Consider the following 21,405-nt stretch of genomic DNA (forward strand, 5'->3'; position numbering starts at 1 on the left):
CATGCTTCAACTTTTTCAACTTCACCTCTGATGCTGCATGCTGTATAGGCCAGACTCAGCGCTGGTTCTTTAGGAAATTGTACTATATAGCTTAGCCCTCTATTCTTCTCCAGCAGATAACTGCTCCTCCAGTCACCATGACCGGCGAATCTCCCAGTCTGCTCGCCAGGACCTTGGAGGAGATAGGCCTTACCTCACTATGGACGTCTCCCCTTGATGCGAAACTTCTGATAGCGCAGCGCTTTGTCCGTTTGTTTGCTTATGGAGGTTCAACTTTGATTCTAGCGTCGTACCTCTCTACGCTGGGGATCTCAGATGCTAGGATCGGTCTCTTCATGACATTGACCCTGGTCGGGGATGTCGCAATTAGCTTCCTGCTCACATTGTTTGCGGATGGGCTTGGACGAAGGGCTGTTCTCGCGCTGGGAAGTGTCCTTATGATTGGAAGCGGTATTGTCTTTGCCATGACGGGAAACTACTGGGTTCTTCTTGCAGCTGCGGTGTTTGGGGTTATTAGTCCTAGGTCCTTTCCCCATATTCTCTCTCCATGATTGAGATGATACTAATGAAGATCAGCGGCAACGAAATCGGCCCCTTCAAGGCCGTCGAGGAGTCTAGCCTGGCACACCTCTCATCCCCAGAAGCACTCCGGGATATCCTGCTGTACTACAACCTCGGCGGCACAGCGGGAACCGCACTCGGCGTTATGACATGCGGGTGGATGGTGAACCTACTTCAGACTCAACGCGGGTGGGAATTCATCCCGTCTTGCCGGATGGTGTTTTTCGTGTATGCGGGGATTGGCGGCGTGAAGTTTGTTTTGTCGGTGCTTATGAGTGAGAAGGTTGAGGCTGAGAAGAAGGGGAAAAAGAAGCAGCAGAGTGGAAATGGTAGTGCTGGCGAAACTCAGCCTCTCTTAGGAGATAGAGCTCCTGAACAGACAGAGGACGCCTCGCAGCCGAAGCCAGAACCAGCGCGCAAATATATCCTCTCGTTTATGGGCGATAGGGATGTCGTCGCTCTGGTCATCAGATTATTTATCCTCTTTGGTCTGGACTCGTTCGCATCGGGTCTTGCATCTTTGTATGCGTTCCCCAAACAACCCCCTAAAGTCCCAAAATACTAACAACTCCAAAGATCCTGGATGACATACTTCTTCACGCGCAAATTCTCCCTCCCAGAAGGCCAACTCGGCTCCATCTTCTTCACAACATCCATCATCGCCGCGATATCAATGCTCCTAGCATCCAGCCTGGCAAAACGAATCGGCAATGTCAAAACAATGGTCTTCACACACCTCCCCTCAGCACTCTGCCTCGCTTTACTTCCACTACCGAAGTCACTAGCTTTCTCATTAACACTCTTGATTCTCCGATCCTGCACGCAAAACATGGACGTCGCGCCACGCAGCGCATTCCTAGCTGCCGTTCTACCAAGCGACAAGCGCACGGCTATAATGGGGAGCATTAACGTCGTCAAGACCTCCGCGCAATCTCTCGGACCACTGGTAACGGGTGTTTTGGCTGAGAAGGGATTCTTTGGACTGAGCTTTTGTCTTGCTGGTTCGTTGAAGGTCGTTTATGATTTGGGCATTTTGGGCAGCTTTTTGGGACTTAGGGGAGACAAGGACTCGAAGAGGGATTTGGGGAGGGAGCAGGAGGGTGATGAGGAAAGGGATGCAGAGAGGGATGGTGAGAGGCGTTGAGTTTGCCTGCGCGGTTTGGGATTCGGACTGGATGGTGGTGTGGTTGTTGTGCTTGCGACATGAGCGTGTATATAACAGTTGAATTTTTCTATATTGGGTCTGGGAAGTTGGAAAAGGTGGGAGGGTGAAAATGGTAGTATACCGTAGAATATAACTTCATCAACGGAGTACTCACAAATAACCATATATGCAAAGACTAAGCCAGTCCTCTACTTATCACATTACATTACAGAAACATGATAGACATCCGTTATCATCATTCAGTGTCAGTCATTCCTCATATAGATCTAAGCAACTGATCCAGTCCTGAATCATGGTCGAGCCTAGAAAATCAAGCATAGTAGCTGAAGTATTCAAAGTACCCCCCGAGGCAGCAAAGGGTGCATGCAAGAACCAGCTCAAACCGGATCCCGTCCAAAATATACCATATCCAATCCATATACCAATTCACACCATTTCCCAGTATTATGAAAGCTTCTCGCCACCAGTCAAAGAACCATTATAAACTTCGGATCCCGGTCATCGTTATAACCCTGATACTTATCGTACTTGCCATTACGCTTGTCGCGGTTGATTTTGGCGCAATAGAGGACGTTCAGGAGGATCCTGCAAATATCCATTAGTACTGAACAGACCCGAAGGGCAGGGAGAGTGGGTAGGGAGAAAGGAAGGCATACATAAACCAAGCAAACACCAACAAACTCATGACTACCGTATGACCACGGTGAAACTGCGGTTTGTCTTTGTTGGGGTATATAAACGCTGCATCGCACCCACAAGTCAGCCAAACCAAACCAAACCACCTCAACTATTACCTTCCGAATACCAAAGGGAGTAAATAGGATTGTACGTACTCGCAACAAAACCACCCGCATTCGCAATAGCAAGCTGCATCCCCGACGTCGTAGCCCTCTTATAATGCCCCGCGGAATTATTCGAGTTCCAAACCAGTATGCAAGGGACAGAAGCGTACATCCCCGTCGCCATGAGGAAGGTCATGCCGTACTTTGTCTCGGGGGAGGAAATGTTGCCGATTGCGGCGTAGCCTGCTATGGCGACGGGGAGAGAGAAGAGCATGATTACGCCGCGGAGTTTGACACGGTCGGAGAGGAAGGAGACGAATACTTTGCATTACAGAATCAATGTCAGTGTGTTGCGTTGTTTGGGGAGGAAGAATGGGAAGGGAAGGGCAAACAGACCTGTCAAGACGGCTGCGACGGCGTAGGGAATGACCGTCCACAGCTGCGTTTGGTTTGCGTCTGATGCGAAGCCGCTTTCTTCGATGATTGTTGGTAGCTAGATAGTCGCCAATCAGTCATTGCACCTAGAAGAGAGGAGAGATGGAGCTGGAAAACATACGAATAACCCAAACGAGTACAACCCCGAAAGAATGGCAAAATATGCCGTGGCAGAGAACCACATCTGTGGCTCCAACAGACCCCGTCGTACTTCAGACCAAGCTAGACTCTCTTCTTCGGCGGGGAGAGCTCTGATATTGTTAGTATAGCGCTCCAAGTGTATGTAAATGTATGTGGGCATACCCTTGAATATGCGGATTCTCGAGCCTAATACGCTCTCGGGCCCAGATGCGTTCGTCTTCGGACAGGAACGGCGCGGTCTCGATGCTGTTTGGGAGGGCGAAGTAGGCGGAGCATCCGCATACAAAGGTCTGTCGCGGTCAGTGGGCGGTCGGAGTGATTATAGTTGTCACTTACTAGAAGACCCTCGATGATCATGATCCAGCGCCATCCTTCGAGATTACCTCTTGGGCCGATCTCTGCCAGACCGCGCGCAAGAAGACCTGTACGATAAAACTCATCAGATCAGTTCGTATTTTCAGTAAATTGCAGTGACATACCTCCAAAAGCCCCCGACAACGAAGCAGCAGTATAAAACAACCCAATCCGCAGCGCAAGATCACCTCTTCGGTAGAATGACGACAGATAAAGCACCTATCAGGAGCACAAGTCAGCGCACCCCACAAGAATCGTTACACAGAAAAAACGAACGTACCATTCCAGGAAGCAGACCACCCTCCGCAATACCCAGCAGCGCTCGAACAGCGGCAAAACTACCAAAGTTGCGCACGAACCCGAGGCACATGGTGATTATGCCCCAGACGGCCGTGAGTGCGGGGAGCCATATCTTTGGCGAGGCTTTCTTGATGATTAGGTTGCTGGGTACCTCACTAGCAAATAACAAGTCAGTGACAGAGCCAAGGGGATCTCGAGTTATAACGAACCTAATGATGTAGAAGAGATAGAAAATCGTCAAACCAATATCATACTGGTGATTCGTGATGTTGAGATCGTCTTCGAGACCGAGGATTTTCGCATTGCCGACGTTGGTGCGGTCGAGGAATGAGCAGAGGAAGAGGATTGCGAGGACGGGAAGGATTCTAAAAATGTAAGCAAGATAAGGGGTGGAAATCGCGGAAGATAAAAGCGTACCTGGTATCTAACTTCCACAAAACCTTCCGGGTCAATTTCTGCTCTGCTTCAGGGTCACCGGCTACACTGAAAGAGTGGTTCTTGACGTCGTCGGCGACCTCAGCGCCAGGCTTCTCAGGATCCATGGTTGTTGGGAAAGTTGTGCAGTGGTTGGGAAGGGACTTATCAAGGGGCCAGGGACAACATCAACGATCAACAACCCGGGACCCGGGGTAAAGGGGGTATAAAAGGGCGTAGGAAAGAGGGGAAGCTCTGGAGGAAAAGACTGACGTGACACCGATTCCTCACGCCTGCATGGACAATCGGGAATAATTCTGTTGCCGATCACTGTAACCCAGTAGTACCCCCCCGCAAAGCATCAGCCAGCCAAGCCTCGCCCCAGATTGCTTGCCCCAAAAGCCAAGCTGGCCAATCCTCTCCACTTGCCTGCGAGTCTGGGGAACCACACCCAATTGTTGGCCCTCAATCAGTCAGCCGGACCTTCTTCTGGGCCCGATTCTCCTTTCCCCTTCCCAAAGCTCTCCAAGGGTTGTCCCAACATTCAACATGGCATCTTGGCCAACAGATGACAGCCTTGGCGTGCGTCGCCTTATCGCCCACCACACCGATCGGCAGCAAACACTCACTTTCGAGTCCTGAGCAAGCATAGGCTGGGGTTGAATGCTCAAGAATCCCGGTGCTTGGTCAATGTCACTGGGCAAATAACCCCGCATTCTGGGAAATCGATCCCAGCACTTGTGCGACAACCGAGTGTCAAGAATTGAGGTATCGCCTGCACAGTCGAGCCATTCAAGCCGAAAGCGACCGGGTGCCGAGTCTGATCGAGAAAAAGAAATGATTCTCAAAGTCTAGCAAGGTATAATTCAGGGTCCGGCTGTGGCGTGCGGCTGACGCTCGTGCGCTGCGAGTTAGAACAGACCTCTTTCCGAGGTATAACACTCGACCTTCTCCGCGGAAAGGCGTAAACAAACTGTGATTGAGGGGGTATGGCTCTAGAAAAAGTCGAAAGGGACCTAGGGTCTGTTTCCCTGTTGTCAGTGTTGAGTCAGTGAGTCACGACCTTCACTCTGCGAAAAAAAGGTACACACCTACGCTGTATGTGACATTTGGCAGCGGAAAGAGTGATATCCGATGATAGCTAGAGCATGAATGGCGAGCTTTTCGCATTAGAGTTCGCTACTGGAAACCGTTGCGATTGTTTGCAGAAGCTTGAACAGGAATGATGTGGTGGTGGTGGATGTCAACAACACAACCAACAACCAGATCACCTGACAAGGACAGCACAAACTTATAGAGAACTCAGAAGCCCTAAACTGACGGACACTTGATCAAGCAGCTATTAGTAGTACTTATTGTCTGTATTCTTCTGGCCAGAGGCGATACAGCACCATAGCAGGTTTCAAGATTCTGCAGATTAGGTATCCCCATAGTATCGGGCATCAGCAGTAAGTATCCTCCCATATAAATAATAAAACACATACTGAAGACATAGGCGCTGCCAACTTGGTAAAATGTCGTTACAGAAAAGTGCCGCCCAGCTGCCCGAAACACCAAGCAAGCCAAGCAATCCAAGACAAAACAAGAAAACGCCATCAAGCCTTGACTGCAGAAGCTTCACAAGCCTCCCTAAGGAAAGAGGTTGCATACATATGTATACGGTACTACGTATGCACCAGATTCCGGAACATACACCAGATTCCGGAACATAGAGTTACAGTCATTTCCTTCAAGATTCCAGAACAACATCGAAATGAAGAAAATCCTGCAATCCGACCCACCAAGGCACCTACGGCTACGGACTTGGGATTGGGAAGTATGCCAGTATGGATTAAACCAAGCAGATCATACGATCACAATCCAGACCACCGGGATTCCGGGCCACAGATTAATGCAAAATTGCAAATCAAGCCAGTGCCGGGCTGACGGCTGCTAATCCGAGCCGGGTAGGAGTTACCTCGGCCGGGCAAATCTGACAAGTACCAAGTGGGACTCTTGGATATAAGAAAAGGACCGCCAAGGACCCTTGCCCTGAGAGTCCTGGATCCTGGGCTCATGAGTCGATATTGAGGTGGTGGGGTGGGTGGGTTTTGTATACTATATCTGAGACGAAGTGATATCCACTGAATCCACAAGGCGTCGGGGAGGACCGTACGCTCAGAGAATTGGAGAGAAGGACTCAGGACTGAAATGTCGGTAATTGGAGTCATATGTTCAAAGCTCAATGATATATGTACATGCATATATGAAGGAGAAGGAGAAGTATATCCATTAGTGACAGCGAGTGTCGTACATATACATACATGATATAAGATCGCCTCTTCAAGCCACAGGTCTATATGCAAATGCACAGATCGCCATGTATCCCGGGTAGAGAGGCCATAAGATCTAAAAGATCACGGATCTGGAAAAGAAAGTTGAGGAACGAATGTACATCACCCTCAAGCAGTCTCATATGCATAGCAGAGAACGTTACCCTTGATATTAAGCAGCTGCTCGAGCGTAGCATTGCCAGCAAGAGCACCAATATTCACTTGAAAGTCCAGAGTAACGTTCTTCCCACTGTAGTCCATCGGCTCAATTGGACCACCAACCTGGTGCAACCGCGTAGGAAGGTCCTTCGCCTGCCACTCCCAGAGAATCCGATCCAGATTTCCATGGTGAAGGTAGAACAAGGGATCACCAGGACTCTCATACTGGTTTCCAAGTGTGCCTAAGACACCACCAGCACCAAAGTGCCCGCTACCATGAATATTCGGCTCCGTAAACGCAGGGATATTTTCCAGCGCGCGGGCAAAAGAGGTATAATCCGGCTGAGCCTGAACATGATCGACCAGGCTCTGCGCCGCGAAACTGTTCATAATCCAGGGGATGAAGTCGCGCTTCAAGCATCCACCGCCAGCATGGTGAAGCTGGAACTTGTCGGCCGTAAAGGGGCCCGTCTGCACGCAGTCACCGCCTGTGCGGCCGGTGAGGTTGAAGGGGTTATCAGCTGGGTCGGTGATCTCGACATATGCGCCGTTGCCGCCGAAGCCGGTCTCTGGGTCGAAGATCTCGGTCTCGAAGATGGCTGCCGACGTCAGATTCGTCGATGCATCCTGCGACCAGTCCCAGTATCTAGTAGTTGTTTAGTAAGGGTAAGTCTGCCACGTTGTGATCTGCATCAGCTGGGGAACTCACGGCTGGGCACCACTGTATCCACACTCCTGACGCAGTGATTTCTCATAACTAGCGACGAAGTATCTGTGCCATAGCGCGAAGTGGCCCTGGAGGTGGAAGGGAACGATGATCAGCGGAGGGATCGACAAGGATAGGACGGCCATGGATACGTAGGGAGGTCTTACCACCCAGTGGATACTTGGGGTCTGATTCGAGTGAACTGCCTGAAAATCATCAAAACGGTTCTCAGCGCCCTCCAAACCAGACTTGGCTTCGAGGATCGTCAAGCACCGGACGGCATCGAGGTACTCGGCCTTTTCAGCAGCGCTCAATTGTCTCCTGGAAAAGATGTGAGTGATCGCCCGTAGCGCTATGGAAGAGTCGCTTGAGGATTGATTACCATTCCTTCCGCACAGGGGGACTTGTGCAGGTCGAGTTGGAAGCCCGAGACTTGTGCACAGCAGCAGCAGAAGCAAGGTGCAGGAGCGCCAACGAGGAGAGAAGCTTGGCAAGACGCATGCTGAAATTTTGTCTGAAACACAATGAGGAGCCACGGCTGAGAGAATCTACTGACATGGGCGAATGCAAGGTCTTTTAAGCCGATGGTTGGAGCCCTCTGGACTCCGACTTGTCCGGCAACAACCTAGAAACCCTAACCACGGCTTCGATGCCACGGTGGGCAATAGACCATGGCCTGAGACTTTCTCGAGTCATTTAGTCTACATTAGCGCCTGCGACGGCGCAAGTCTTGGTGGAACGCGGGACGAGGATCCCTGTGTCTGCTTGTCTCTGGGGGCGCAAGGCTCTCTTCAGAGCTCCACCAGTAAAGTGCCCGTCTGCAGGGGGGATTCCGAAGGCCATTTTCTCCAAACAACTCAATATCTGGTTCCATCGTCTCAGTCGGTCTCTCCGATGCCCCGTTAAACTTTGATCAGGATCGCTAGGATCGGGTTTATCTGGTAAATGCTAGACCGCTACCAGACACAACGTGAAAGCACGCATTTGCGTCACTTTGGCCCCTTGCCTCCCTGGGCTAAGGAATAAGCAGTACGTACCAGCGTGGAGATGAACAGCACCGGGTAAATGGTCCATGGATTGCCAAGGCGATGAACAGCATCCTGGCCTCCAATTGCGATTGCGAGCCAACCCAGATGGCGGCCGCAGGTAGATTCCTTCCAGATTCGAACGGAGATTGCACTCGGTCGTTCCTGTCTGACACTTTGCCCAGTGGGGAAATCGGCTTTGATGCATACGAGGGTCTGGCTGGGCTTCTGCCCAGTCTTCAGCCTATGCACTGTATTGTTGATCATACTGGAAATGTGACCCTGGTTCCAGGATTTGAGTTTCTTAATGGTGCATAAATTGTGAGACCCAATGGCCACTCCGCGACAATGTCAGATATTCGATCCTCTCCTTTCTTTTATTAACGTAGCGGGACCCGGGACAACCTTCGGAAAGCCCTTGAAGCATTGCTGTCTTTGCCCCTCTTAATAGAGCTCGCTGCTCTCATGCGGTCGCCTCGTCGCCTCCTGCTCGAGTCGAATTATGGCGTACATCTCGGCTGATCATGGCTCGCTGCAGCCGATGTTCCTCATTGTGATGAGTCTGCTGTTGTTTCTTTCTGTCGTCATAGTCTCACTGCGGCTGTATTGTCGGGTCTTCCGGGTGCATAAGACCGGCGTCGATGATATTCTAATTGTAGCGGCCACGGTCGTGACAATTGGGATGAGTATCATGAACGGGTTTCATATTGCGATAGGAACAGGGTACGTTGTGTTCCATCGATATCTTGAAACTGCGTTTGCTAACCTTTCAGTCAACATCTGAAATACTTAGACTTAGAAGTCGTCCTGGTTCCCACCCTCAAGCACTGGTATGCTTACCAGCTCGTGTATCCGATCACAGTCGGGCTGGTCAAGTTCAGCATCCTGGCGCAATACTATCGGATCTTCGAAGTGAGGAACTTTAGGTTCCAGGTCATTGCAGTGGGAATATTTGTCGGATTGTACACCGTCATCTGCATATTTGTCAATGTGCGTACTTTAAGTTGCTCTTGGTATGGAGGTTGCTGACCGTCCTAGGCGTTCGAATGCCACAGTAAACCGTGGCGAGCATGGGATCCCTCATTTCCCACAGGCTGCAACAATCTTCCGGCGACGTACTTCTCAACAGCTGCCATAACCATCTTCACGGACTTGATTATCCTGGTCATGCCTCTGCCGCAGTTAATGAAGCTAAATCTCCACCGACGAAGAAAATGTATGCATTCTTGGGCCTCCTCTGAAAGAAAACACTAACAGATAAAGATGCCTTAATCGCAATCTTCCTAACAGGAACGTTCGCATCCGCCGCATCCATCGCCCGTCTAAACGCCCTATACAAATACACCGTCACCGAAGACGTCTCATACGACGCAATCCAGATCCTCCTCTGGACACAAATCGAAGTAAACGTCGCGATCATCTCCGCTTCCGCACCCTCCCTCCGACCGCTTTTCAACCGTTTCTTCAAGGGATCCTCGTACGGCAGACAAAGACCCTCGGCTACACCGTATGGCGGATACGGTACATATGGACATAGTGAATCAAATTACCGACGGACGATGATGACGCATAGTAATACCCACGGGGCAATCGAGTTGACATCTCGGGATGACGAAGCGCATGCTCCTAATGCCGGATTGCATGCGAGATCGAGTTCAAGAGCTGAAGCGGCGGTTGACGATGACGGAAGTAGTCAAGAGCACATCCTCAACCACCACCCGAATATCATGAAGACGGTCGTGATAGAAATGAAGACGGAGGATAGGAAGCGATAATAGGTTGGAGTGCAGATTCGGCGGGATATATTTGTTTATTGGTGTTTGGTTGGGACTGGGAAGAAAAGGAAAGGCAGGCGTTGCGACTTCATCGTTGGACTGGATTGTATATGAGTGATGACTAGAAAGGTAACCGTTTAAATGTAATTAGATAGTGAAACCTCTCATAGAATAGAACTTAGCTCAATATGTATTCTTTGATTTTATCAATTCAAGTAATGGACAGCAAGCAATAAGGTAGGTACTTGAGCGAGGAATCATTGTGAAATAGTGTACACTCGAAGTAAAAGGAGACACTGCTAGATCAAGATCTACGCAAACCCCACCGATCACCATGACCAGGATCTCATGGACTTGACGGTGCTGGAAATGGAGCGAGACGAGAGAAGAAGACTGGTCGATGAACGGAGTGGTGGAGTCCATGGTGGGGTCACCTACACTGCGACGGAGATAGAACTGTACCAGTACCTTTGTGCAATATCGACTCCTGAATGTTTTATCCTAGTAGAGTGGCGTTGCTTTTCCTTGGGGAGGGTACTTGTCCAAGGATGTGCTATCCTTTGAGAATGCCATTTATATGGAAGCTCCTAACTATATTGCTGGACAGTCTAGATTGACATAGTGAGTACTGGTAAAGCCTAGCTTGAAGCTTCCACAGTAGGGTCTCATTCTAGCACCAAACTGAATGCTTCTTGTCGACAAGATATCGATTAGGTGCCCGACCACGTACGGATTCCTATCCCCGTAGGCAACCCCTATCTCGCATTCCACAAAGACAGTCAATTAAGTCAGGAAAACCATAGATTCAGTCCATTTCCAACAATGAATCCAAAACCAACTTTTACCCAGGGTATCATATCCATCATCACAATATCGAAATATTACATATAGCACAGATCCCAATCCCAATCCCAAGTAAATCCCAACCAACCCAAACCATACAAGAGTCAAGGCGCATACCCCCTCAAATTACTCAACCACCGCTGATGCCTCGGTATAGGCGGCAACGGCTCCGTCCAAGTCTGAATATTCCTATACCGCACAGGCGAAGATGTATCCGGGTCAAATGTCGATAAGGACTCGAGTTGCGTGTCTTGGTTCATTTTTTTAGATGCTAATGTATCGATCCTAGAACACATCAGCAAGATCTCTGGCATAAGTTTAATGGGTTAAGGGAGACGTACAGCATAACCAACGGAAAAAGACACTCCATAGTATAAGCAAACCGATCCAACTGCCCCGCGACGGTCGTCGCAGACTGCGACGTAACCTGCGACGAATACGTCACGGCCCTCGTAATCCCAATAAAGCAAAGACTCGCAACTCTTATCTCCGTCGTCCGTAACAGAAACCGAAAAACATACTTTGTCGATGAAATTTTTGGACTAACGCGGTACGCATTGTGCAAGAGCCGAATAAGGAAGAACGAACTCCACGTTTCGACCAGCGCTATGGACGTAAAGTACCCGACGTGCAGGTAGCCGATTTGATGCTGGTAGGGCCCTGCAGCCTGTAATGACTTTATGACATTTTGGCCGCTGGCGATGTCGAGGACGCGGTAGACGAGGATGGTCATGCGGATGGCAGAGATGGCGATGATGAAGAACCAGAAGACGGCGAGGAAGATGATGCGGGAGATGTCGCGGAGGGTGTGGACTAGAATTTGGTAGCTGAAGAAGGAGAGGCCTGCCTCTTGGATCTGATAGCTGTTAGCTTGTTACAGCGATGACCTTGGTCGTAGAGTGTACCAGCCAGAAAAAGTCAGCAAAGGCACTTGCAGCGGCTCTGTTTGGGATAGCATGATCTGTGTAGAATCCGTAATAGCAGCATCCATTGGCGATCGCGCATGAAACGGACACCACGATGGGAATATATGTTAATGGACTCGGGCGACTAATGAATAAAGCCCAGACGCCGACCAAGGTAACAAATAGCCCGATACTGCTGAGGATAGACCAGCTCAGCTCAAAATAGGTTGCCATTTGTGGCTGGGAGCTATCCTCGCGGCGATCGAGGTCCATTTTCGTCGCAGGATTGTTGTCTGACTTGACTCAAGCTTCCCGGTAAGACTCCCCATCCCCTATCATCGCAGGGGCTGGGTATGGTCGTCCTCATGGGTTGAAGTCGCTGGAGATGTAGGATGAGAGAAGGAGGACAGTGACAGCGACAGGAATGGAGACAGGTGGAACTGGGGAAGACGACCCCTGCGGAGGTGAAACCACGACTTCAGTAGTCTCGTGCTGATCCTTTCCCCCCGCACATTCCCCGGCGGAGTAATTCCAGGTCCAGACGAATCATCTGCCACAATAGAACTCGTCGTCAATGCTCTTGTTTGACCTAGTCTGTTCGAAGCCTCACAATGCCCAGTGCGTGGTCTACAATGGTTCGGGGAAATGAACCACGCGCCGCCCAACAACTAGAGAAGCCCTAGTGATCTCTAGCTTGGATAGTTGCAGCTGAAAGAAGGTTCCCGGGCCAAAGCCAGCTACGTAACACCCAAAAAGCGACCCATGGTTTCAATTAACTTAAAAGTCCGCGCCGCATGCGTACTCTGTGTGTACTTACCCCGGATTCTTCCGAACATCAGCTTGAGCTCGGTCATTGACCGAGACACTTAATATCACGGACGAGCGGGCTAAGTTCCGGAGAGCAGAGAGAGTAAGCTGCGTCCATAATCAGTTTCCGTAAATTTTGTTGCCTTTACCCGGATGAACGAAGGATGCCCGTCCCCACAGTCTCGACAGGGATCAGAAGCGCCGGCCTCGGCGTTTGGGCTTTAAGAATTCAGGTTGAACCGAAGTTTTGCCAACGTCTGCTTTCTGTCAGTGGAGGTTCTATCCTGGGAACCCCCGGACTCTGAGGCATAGGGATGACTCGATTAACAACGCGCAAGGGCGATCTGCTCCCGATCGGAAATCTCATTGCAGCGCTCAGGACCCAACTGACAGTCCTGCTCCACGCGGATCGCGATGGAGACTTGCATGGACCCATTCTGCGGTGCTGCTCCGACCATCCAAGACAGCATATCATACTTGTGGCTGCGACGGCGAGAGGATCAAGAGTTCTTTGAAGAGAGATGATATTGCTCACTTCGAAGACGGTCTCCAGAGTTCAGACTGAATCATCAAAGGGGTTGACTTGCTACCTTCCAGGCAGCTGCCACATGTCCCCAAGTGGCGGCGTTTCCAAATCCCGCGGAGTTGAAAAGCTCATAGATTGTCTCGCTGATACGTTCTCAATTGAGGAGAGACCGCATCTTTTGGTGCACTATCCCATGCATAGCGGTGGAGCTTCCGTGGTGGTGGCAGTAGAGAAAAGAGCCATGCGGCGGTGATAAAGCCCTCGGCCTCACCGTCTCTTGCAGCTAAAGTGGCGCTTGAAGGCTGCACGATCGCATGGGTTAGGCTTTTGGCACTGAATGGTGGCTTGCGCGGCGTCGACATTGATTGCACCGAGTCTAGACTCTGGACTAGCTCGCATCTTGCAGCATCGGGAGCAGTGTCTTGGCTTTGGCAATACGCAATACGACGCGAGACGATGAGGCAGTCTCGGCGGCTGCTTTTTCTTGTGTATGCACTATCTGTCTGACGTTGGATTATCTGCGCCGCATTTCTCCAGCTCACTTCCGGTGTTTGCGCATTCTGAAGGCAAAATGAACACGAAGACCAGTGTCGATTTTTGATGTGATGCTGAAGGGGCCAAGAGTTAACATGGCAGCGTAGAACTCGACACACATCAGGCTTTCTTTGATATCAAGGTACGTAGACACGGTCTCGTTCACGATAACTTTCATCACTTATTGCGCGAGGTAAGTCACTTAATCTGGAACGACTGGTAAGATGCTGGTGACGAAGCACGCCTTCCATACCCGCTCTGTTGATGCCTGGCTTTAGGGTCTCAAGGAGCCATCGAGGTCGGGATAATCTTGTTAATAGAGTTGAGCTTCCTCTGTGAGGCTATGGCTGGAAGCATCATTTCACGCCAGGGTGCTAGTGCTGTTTGCGTGAACATGCCGTAGTAGTATAGGCACTACGGGCTCATAGATTCATCGTCAAGCATGTCAGCAGTGCTTGCTGTAGAGATAAGGGCCTTATTGGACCCGGGCGCAGGAGGAAACAAGGTTGATGCAGAAGCAATGCGACATTCCTCAAAAGTCCTTCGACGGCATGAAAAATAACGCGTATCCTTGGTGTGAAGCGAGCGTAGGGCTGAGCGGAAGTAGCGAAGAACAGGTCAGAACCTGGTGACGTAGGCTATATGATCGTCAAAACGCATGAAACTCTTGCAGATTGCATTGGTAATTGGAGTAATCCACTTTCCAGTCGATGATACATTTGTCAACATAGATAGGTCGAGAGGCAGATATGCTGCATTGACATCGCGAGAGACGGGGTCCCATCCTCGATCAACGACCCTGGAGTTCAACGGCCGGACAGTCCACGGACATGATGAGACTTCTCGTCAAACAAACGAGAAAACTGAGTCTTCTGAGCTGCAATCCCTGAAAAGCGCATCACATGAGCTAGGCTTTATGCACTTGACAGCGCATTATCAGCTTTTGTGATAGCCGGCGGTATTGGCGATTCAGATTTTATAACAAAGTACGTGGAGTGGCAGGGAAAACTGTATTGTTTGTCCAATCGATATCCTCATTATAGCAACCTGCATTTTATAATCAGCTGAGTTGTCACACAGAATAGAGCTCATTTGCTTTCCGCGGGATCGGCCACGTCCAAGACTTCGATGAGAGTCTTCCCAGCCACGAGTACTATCGTCATTGACGAGTAAGAGAGATCGTCCTGCATTCTGCTGTAGTACAGCCTTGCATGATGCAAATTCGACATGACCTTGGCCAGGCCGTGTTTGTTTCTTTGTCTGATAAACTCAAGGACCCGTGAGTAGCGTCTACCCCCCTGGCCCCGGCCCGACTACCGCGGTAACTGCAGATCAAGTTGCAAAGCTTGGTTGGCAGAGAAATACATCTTTCAAATAGCAACCATATTCTTCATGTAGAGGTCTCTTTTGCATATGTTGATCGGCCTGCTCCTGCGGACGATCTTCCGCGCTGCAGGAGACACGCGTATTCGCGCGGAGCCAGCCGTGCAATGCCCAATTCTTTGTCCATTGCATGATTAAAGACCACAGAGCATGCAGACTGAAGGATTAATCATCGACTGACATATCTCCTGTTGGAAACTCGCTATAGGCGTGGAGGTATATGGTATTGTTCAAGGACATGGATGTATACGGACCATGAACCCACATCTACTTTGTTTGCCTCAACATTGGTCGGGTGTGAAATCATGCGAGATTGACTTTCGGAAAACGGACTGAAGTCTCCGAAAGTACGTACCTGATCAAATATCAGAACAAGGAAACTCGACCAGGGGACTTTCTCCGTGTCCACTTGATACTGGTGCGGCGTCACATAAAGCGGACCCATCCCAGCCTCATCATGTATTTGAATGATTCTTCCTATTATAGTAGCTCTGAATTGATGACTTGAGCCTAGACCGAGGGGGTATCTTGCCTGGTGAGTGGAGGGGGGGGGGGGACCGCGAGACCGCGGCACCGAAGGAAGGAAATTCGACGCCTACCCCTGCGTTGTCGGTCACCGTTTGGTCGATGACGAGAAAGTCTTCAGGAAATTCCACTCAGGTTACATTTTAAAAGCTAAACAAGGGACTTTCAAAGAAGTGGAAGGGTTTATATGTCGAGTCTCTGTACAACCGGGACGCGACTTCCGGTGAGGAAAGTACCAGGAAGCCTTGCCATGCTACTTTGTTGAAGCGGCTGGACAGCACGACATTGGTTGCACAGAGTCCCACATTATCGATAAATCATGATTCAGACTGGGCCGTCCGACCAAGGTGATGAGGCTGTTTCCAAAGTGACTGAGAGCCGAAAGCTCCTGCCTTCTTGACTGGTGCCACAAGCTCAGCTGGTGTCACAGGCGAACTCCTGATTTATGACCGATTAAGAGAAAGGTAATAGGAAGCTGCAGCGAATCAAGTCACAGTCTTAAATGGAACAGCACGGTAGGGGCGATAACTAAGAGTTAGTGACGGCCGGCGCGTAAAATGGGCCTATTTGGGAGAATCTGTAGGCTAGACACTTCGCCAAGAAACCAATTTTTTTTGGATGCATCATCCTGGGTCCAATATAAAAAATATGGTTAGAGTACAGATAATGTTCTGCTGTTTGACTAGAGACCGAGCATTAAGAGCCCCGGTCTCCTGAAAGCTTTTGATAGAGGACAAGTGGCGGTCAGATGTGCGCGAGATGCAGTAAAAGACAAGGCAGCCTCGATAGCAATATCCCTATTGGGGTATGCTTGGTGAGAGGTCCAAAGTAGTCCTGCACCGTTGCAAATACCGACATAATGCGTCGGATCGGAACGCAAGGCCGAATCAGAGGGCCGAGTTGGCAATTCACGATCAGGGCAAGGCCGAGATGACGAGGAAAAACAGGGATAGTCTGTCGTGGGTCAGCGATGGAGTCGCTGCTGTCAGTTCGATATTGCTTTTTCCGGCTGGAAAATCTGACATGGACGTTGCGGTGATCATATCTTGGATCAGCGCTCAAGGCGGTTAATGACTGCGAAACCTCATCTACCATAGTACTATCATATTCCCGAGAGACCTATAGCTGCTCAGGTGATGCACGTTGAAGCAAGCACTGGAGCTTCGGATCATCAGCTTGCCAACGCCGCCTGTGCCGATTGCTGGGACTTGTTTGCGATGCAGTGGGGGCTTGTGACGATCACTCGGCGTGTCATCGATGGTGCGGGTCGCGGGAGTAGGGAAGACACTAGAAGCGATCGGCTATGGCGGGACAGCAAAGTGGGTATGGGCGTGGGACTGAAGGAGAGAAGGGGGGTCGGGTGCAGTGGGTTGTGGTGGAAGGAAGCGAGGTCAGGCTGGACAATCGATGGAAGGAAGGACCATGACCCAAAGCGGCGGTAAGTCAAGCCACAGCCTCTCTGTCATGCTCTGTCCTACCGTCTTGCTTCCTATTATTATTCATCAGCAGTTCATTCAATCTGCACTCTGTATATGTACCGCTACTCCACCTGCCCAAATCGCCCATCGCTGCCCAATTTTGCCTGCAACTAAAGCAGCCAGTAACATCGCACCCTGAACTTGCATCCGGCTTTATAGTCAGGTAATACAAAGACCAATGGGACCATAGCCTGCTCCCCCGGTAATCTGTCACAGGGCTCAACAGCTCTCGACTCGAACTACGTGTTCGTGCTGCGGCGTCGGGTATCCTGCGCCTCTATGCAAGAATGCTCCCGCCAATCATGTGGCACAGCAGTGTCGATGATGTCGATCCATCTTTTTTACGTGCCGTAGCTAGTGGCTTTTTCTGACGTTGTCTTGGGTAGTTACCATCTATACCCGGGTTGCCATGTGGTAGGCGCTTTCGGTCCACGTCCGCTGCCTGTTATCCACTGACCCCTGGTCATTTCGGGCATCTGGGTCTGATGAATGCTACCATCATATATTGTAACGAATCGTACAGGCCCAGGGGAAGGAAAGGGGGGCAGAATGACGTCTGTATCGACTACACGCACGTAGCCTACTAAGGAGCGGATGCCTTTAACGATAGGGCTCAATTCTATTGCTTCGATAGACTCTTGTTGACGATGTCTTTTCTAGCTATTAAGGGGTCGAATCCTCAGGGGGTTGGAGTAGCTAGCGGCCACGCCGCTAGTGATCACATGACCTTATAGATTCGTATCACTCCCCTTTGTTTAATATCCCGAAATAAATGAAATGAAGCTATACAAGCTTCCAAAACAGAAAAGCACAAAAACAAATGTAGGGGTGTTGAACGCCTTATCTTATTAATCTGCGGATCTTGATATTGTATCATAGAACCTTAATTTAACTCCAGCTGCAGTATTTCAAGAGCTTGCTTCAAGCCGTCTAGCTTGACTGCCTTAGTCAGGCTATCTGCGATCATCTCTGCGGTAGGAACGTAGATCGGCTTGATATCTCCATGTTCGATGAAGTCTCGGATAGCATGATATCGTACACGGATGTGCTTGCTGCGTAGGTGGTTCACTGGATTAGATGCTAGTGCTATGGCGCCTTGGTTGTCAATTCCTAATTGCGTCAATTCAATCCCTAGTTCCATTGGCTCCTTAGGGTGCTTTTAAATAGCTGCTAGGAAGTGTCTGATCCAGATGGCTTGCTTGGCCGCCTCTGCTGCTGTAATATACTCTGCTTTGGTAGTAGACATAGTAGTAATTGGTTGCTTTCTGCTACACCAGCTAACTAGTCCATTGGCTATCATGAAAATATAAGCGCTTGTTAATTGGTGCTTCATGGCATTCCTATATGACAAATCTAAGTATCCTACTAGGTTCCCATTACTCCCCTTTGCACTATAGGTTATTCCAAGGGTAATAGTGCCTTTAACATAGTAAAGGAGGTGCTTTAAAGCTCTAAGATAAATATTTTAAGAATCTGCCAGGTGTTGACTTAGTTGGTTAACAGGGAACTAAATATCTAGTCTAGTTCTGCCAGCTAAGTATGTTAGCCATTTAATTATCTTCCTAAACTTGCTGTGCAAGTCCCGAGATAGCTTCCTAGATAATTTATTATCTAGATTAATGCTTGGGTTTAATAGGGTATCTTAAGGTATTAATTTAGTTATTTTAAACTCCTTTAAAATAGATCATGCATAAAACTCCTAATTAAGTTGGATAAAGTCCTTGTTCTGGGTAACCTATATTCCTAATATCTTCTATGCCAGTCCTAGGTCTTTTATTGGGTGGAAGCTCTTTAATTAATCTTTAGTAGATTTAATGTCCTTAATATCTTTGCCAAAGATCAAGATATTATCCATATAAAGAGCTATAATAACTCCGTGGTTATTAATAAAGACTCCAGGGTCTGCAGTGCTCTATTTAAATCCAATTAATGTCACAAACTTCTTAACCTTCTAGTTCTAGAGATAGGCAGATTGTTAAAGTCCGTACAAGGATTGTAGGATCTTGCACACATTATTTAAATTATAAGATTTAGGATTGACTCCTTCAGGGATCTCCATGAAGATCTGCTTGTTGATCTTTGATCTAATATAGGCATTTGTCGTGTTAAGTAGGTGGGCTTTAAGACCATGGGTTGCCGCTAAAGCAAATAGGATTTAAAGGCTTTTTAATTAAATAACAGGGGCAAAGATATCTTTAAAGTCTAATCCTTCGCGTTGGGAGAAGCCTCTAGCAACTAGTCTGGCTTTAAACTAGTTAATTTGTCCGTCTGCTCCATATTTAATATTAAAGACCCATTTGGTTAATACCACCGCTTGGTCTTTTAGTCATTGGACGTATCTCCAGGTTCTAAATTAAATCAAGTTGCTTAGTTCTAGCTTGACTGCTTCTCTCTATTTGGCTCCATACATAGGATTGTTAATTGCCTCTTGGTAAGTCTTTGGGATAGGGATTCGCCCATTAACTTCTATATTAGCCTTGAAGGCATTATAATCTTTAAGGTATAGTTCTAGTGCTATAGCTAGGTTGGCCACTTTATTAATTCACTACTATTTAGTGGCTAACCACAGAGAAGGATCTCTTAATACCTCCCTCTCTTCTTTATATTTCTAGGCTTGTGGCTTTTGCCCATAGATAACCTCCATTTGCTTGGATTTAATTGCTGCTTGTGTTAGCTTTTAAATTTAGCTAGGTCTACTTGTCTTAAAGGGTTTATTTGGGATTGGCTGTGGTAATAGTAATAGGCTTGGTCAAGTGGGTTAATTAAATTAAGGTGTTTCTTGGCTTGTTTAACCATATGTCGGGATAACCACCTTTATATTTTAATTAGTTGGACCAGAATTCTAACTGCTTCCTCCTATATTACCATTCTTGACTTTAGTTTAACCTTTAACATTATTCTCGCCATTAGTGGTGCCTCCAGCGCCTTCCGCGCTTCCAGCACTTGCAGTACTAGTACTGCTACCTCTATTACTTGTATTATTAGTTCCTGGAACTATAATACCTCCCCTAGTTCCTAAGCTTACTACAGGAACTTTAAAGATCCTTTAAAATACAGGTTCTCCCTTTAAATCTTGCATCCCTGGTTCCTTGCTAATAAAACCTTGCTTGTTCTCCAGGAATATTGGATTTATAACTTAATGCATCTTCTAGTCTTGCTTGGCCATGACCAAGTAGTGGTTTTAGCTTAAATTATATTTAATAAATACTCCTTTAACAGCTTGTAATTCTAGCTTGTTACCTGTTCTCTTGTGGAACCAAACTCTTGAAAATAGGACTTGAAACTTTAATATATTAGGGGGATGTCCAAACCATAGTTTAAAGGGGGTCTTCTTGGTGCCTCGCACCCTGACTGCTCGATTTTAAAGGTAATTGGCCATTCTAATTGCGTACGGCCAATATTCTTTCAGAACATCTGCATTAATAAGGATCGCTCGGGTCATCTCTAGGAGATGTTGGTTTAACCTTTCTGCCATGCCATTCTGCTAGGGTGTATCTGGTTTGGTAAATTCAAGCTAAATGCCTTTCTTGAAAGCCCATGGTTCCAATACCTTGAATTCCCTTGCATTATTAGTTTAAATAATAAGCAGCTTAACCCCTTTCTCGCGTTTAGCCATGGCTAGCCATAGTTCTAGCTTGGCCTTTACTATGGCAGCCTCCTGGTCCTTTGTTAGATAGATCTATAAAAGCCTTGTGCAGTTATCTATTAAAAAGAGGTAGTACCTCTCTAGAGTCTTTACTTTGCTGTATGGACCCCAAAAGTCCATATAAACTCTTTTTAAGGGTCTTGCCACCCTTGGTACTTCCGCGTGGTTCTATCTCTTCACGCTTTTTGCCTGGATACACGTCTCACAGGTCTTTAATTCCTTAATCACCTCTTCACTAGGTGAGAGTCCCAGTTTCCTTGTCATCTGCTTGAATCTGGCCTTAGCTGGATGGCCTAAACATCAATGGATCAATTCCCAGTCAATCTGCTTCACAAGCCTTGCAGATTCTTCTCCCTGGCGTTTCCGGAGCCCTCTGGCCAATGCATTCTTGGTCCCTACCCATCCTAGGTAGCTCGTACGACCAATATTGTATCCTCTTGCTAGGATATCTCCTCGTCTCTTGAAGAATCGATACTTCTTCCTCACATGCTCATTCCAGATACCCTGATCCTGGAGAGCTTGTGTTGATAAGAGAGTCTGCCTAATCTTAGGCACGTACAATGCATTTCGAATTCGGGCCACTTTCCCACTGCTGAGTGGGATCCTCATTGTTCCTCTGCCGGCGATTT

At 48.5% G+C, this 21,405-nt stretch overlaps 5 protein-coding genes across 5 annotated transcripts; 2 read left to right on the top strand and 3 right to left on the bottom strand.

Annotated features, from left to right (window-relative positions):
* Nucleotides 1–25: 25 nt before the first annotated feature.
* On the top strand, nucleotides 26–1,873 carry BDV14DRAFT_16417 (putative MFS transporter). Its single transcript, XM_073767141.1, has 3 exons — nucleotides 26–523; nucleotides 577–1,083; nucleotides 1,138–1,873. The coding sequence occupies exons 1-3, from the start codon at nucleotides 138–140 to the stop codon at nucleotides 1,703–1,705; spliced, it is 1,461 nt and encodes a 486-aa protein (XP_073622165.1). The 5' UTR covers nucleotides 26–137; the 3' UTR covers nucleotides 1,706–1,873.
* A 97-nt stretch (nucleotides 1,874–1,970) lies between these two features.
* BDV14DRAFT_16425 (putative MFS transporter) lies at nucleotides 1,971–4,452 on the bottom strand. The gene is made up of 11 exons (XM_073767154.1): nucleotides 4,156–4,452; nucleotides 3,948–4,103; nucleotides 3,719–3,893; nucleotides 3,564–3,657; nucleotides 3,421–3,506; nucleotides 3,247–3,374; nucleotides 3,065–3,194; nucleotides 2,905–3,001; nucleotides 2,560–2,829; nucleotides 2,383–2,467; nucleotides 1,971–2,311 (listed from the first exon to the last, which is right to left on the bottom strand). The coding sequence occupies exons 1-11, from the start codon at nucleotides 4,278–4,280 to the stop codon at nucleotides 2,194–2,196; spliced, it is 1,464 nt and encodes a 487-aa protein (XP_073622166.1). The 5' UTR covers nucleotides 4,281–4,452; the 3' UTR covers nucleotides 1,971–2,193.
* A 2,141-nt stretch (nucleotides 4,453–6,593) lies between these two features.
* Nucleotides 6,594–7,830, bottom strand: BDV14DRAFT_193981 (tyrosinase family protein; the record flags this gene model as incomplete). Its single annotated transcript, XM_073771863.1, has 4 exons — nucleotides 6,594–7,269; nucleotides 7,333–7,418; nucleotides 7,497–7,650; nucleotides 7,712–7,830. 4 exons carry the CDS (start codon nucleotides 7,828–7,830, stop codon nucleotides 6,594–6,596), a joined length of 1,035 nt encoding a protein of 344 aa, XP_073622167.1.
* Nucleotides 7,831–8,856: 1,026 nt separating this feature from the next.
* Nucleotides 8,857–10,222, top strand: BDV14DRAFT_207058 (uncharacterized protein; the record flags this gene model as incomplete). Its single annotated transcript, XM_073775068.1, has 4 exons — nucleotides 8,857–9,077; nucleotides 9,128–9,344; nucleotides 9,393–9,570; nucleotides 9,618–10,222. 4 exons carry the CDS (start codon nucleotides 8,857–8,859, stop codon nucleotides 10,127–10,129), a joined length of 1,128 nt encoding a protein of 375 aa, XP_073622168.1. The 3' UTR covers nucleotides 10,130–10,222.
* An 854-nt stretch (nucleotides 10,223–11,076) lies between these two features.
* Nucleotides 11,077–12,111, bottom strand: BDV14DRAFT_193983 (uncharacterized protein; the record flags this gene model as incomplete). The annotated part of the gene is made up of 3 exons (XM_073771864.1): nucleotides 11,077–11,257; nucleotides 11,314–11,828; nucleotides 11,878–12,111. 3 exons carry the CDS (start codon nucleotides 12,109–12,111, stop codon nucleotides 11,077–11,079), a joined length of 930 nt encoding a protein of 309 aa, XP_073622169.1.
* Nucleotides 12,112–21,405: the final 9,294 nt, after the last annotated feature.

Source organism: Aspergillus stella-maris, assembly GCF_047715825.1.
Source record: "Aspergillus stella-maris strain CBS 113639 unplaced genomic scaffold BDV14scaffold_110, whole genome shotgun sequence".
Classification (NCBI taxonomy): Eukaryota; Fungi; Ascomycota; class Eurotiomycetes; order Eurotiales; family Aspergillaceae; genus Aspergillus; species Aspergillus stella-maris.

Bases quoted from the DNA above. Each gene is read 5' to 3' on its own strand.
- BDV14DRAFT_16425 (XM_073767154.1), bottom strand. From the start codon at position 4,280: ATGGATCCTGAGAAGCCTGGCGCTGAGGTCGCCGACGACGTCAAGAAC. The intron at 3,894-3,947 runs GTTCGTTATAAC...GTTATTTGCTAG, and splicing joins TATCTCTTCTACATCATTAG to TGAGGTACCCAGCAACCTAA. The intron at 2,468-2,559 runs GTACGTACAATC...GGTGCGATGCAG, and splicing joins TGCGGGTGGTTTTGTTGCGA to CGTTTATATACCCCAACAAA.
- BDV14DRAFT_16417 (XM_073767141.1), top strand. From the start codon at position 138: ATGACCGGCGAATCTCCCAGTCTGCTCGCCAGGACCTTGGAGGAGATA. The intron at 524-576 runs GTCCTTTCCCCA...AATGAAGATCAG, and splicing joins TTTGGGGTTATTAGTCCTAG to CGGCAACGAAATCGGCCCCT. The intron at 1,084-1,137 runs GTATGCGTTCCC...ACAACTCCAAAG, and splicing joins GCATCGGGTCTTGCATCTTT to ATCCTGGATGACATACTTCT.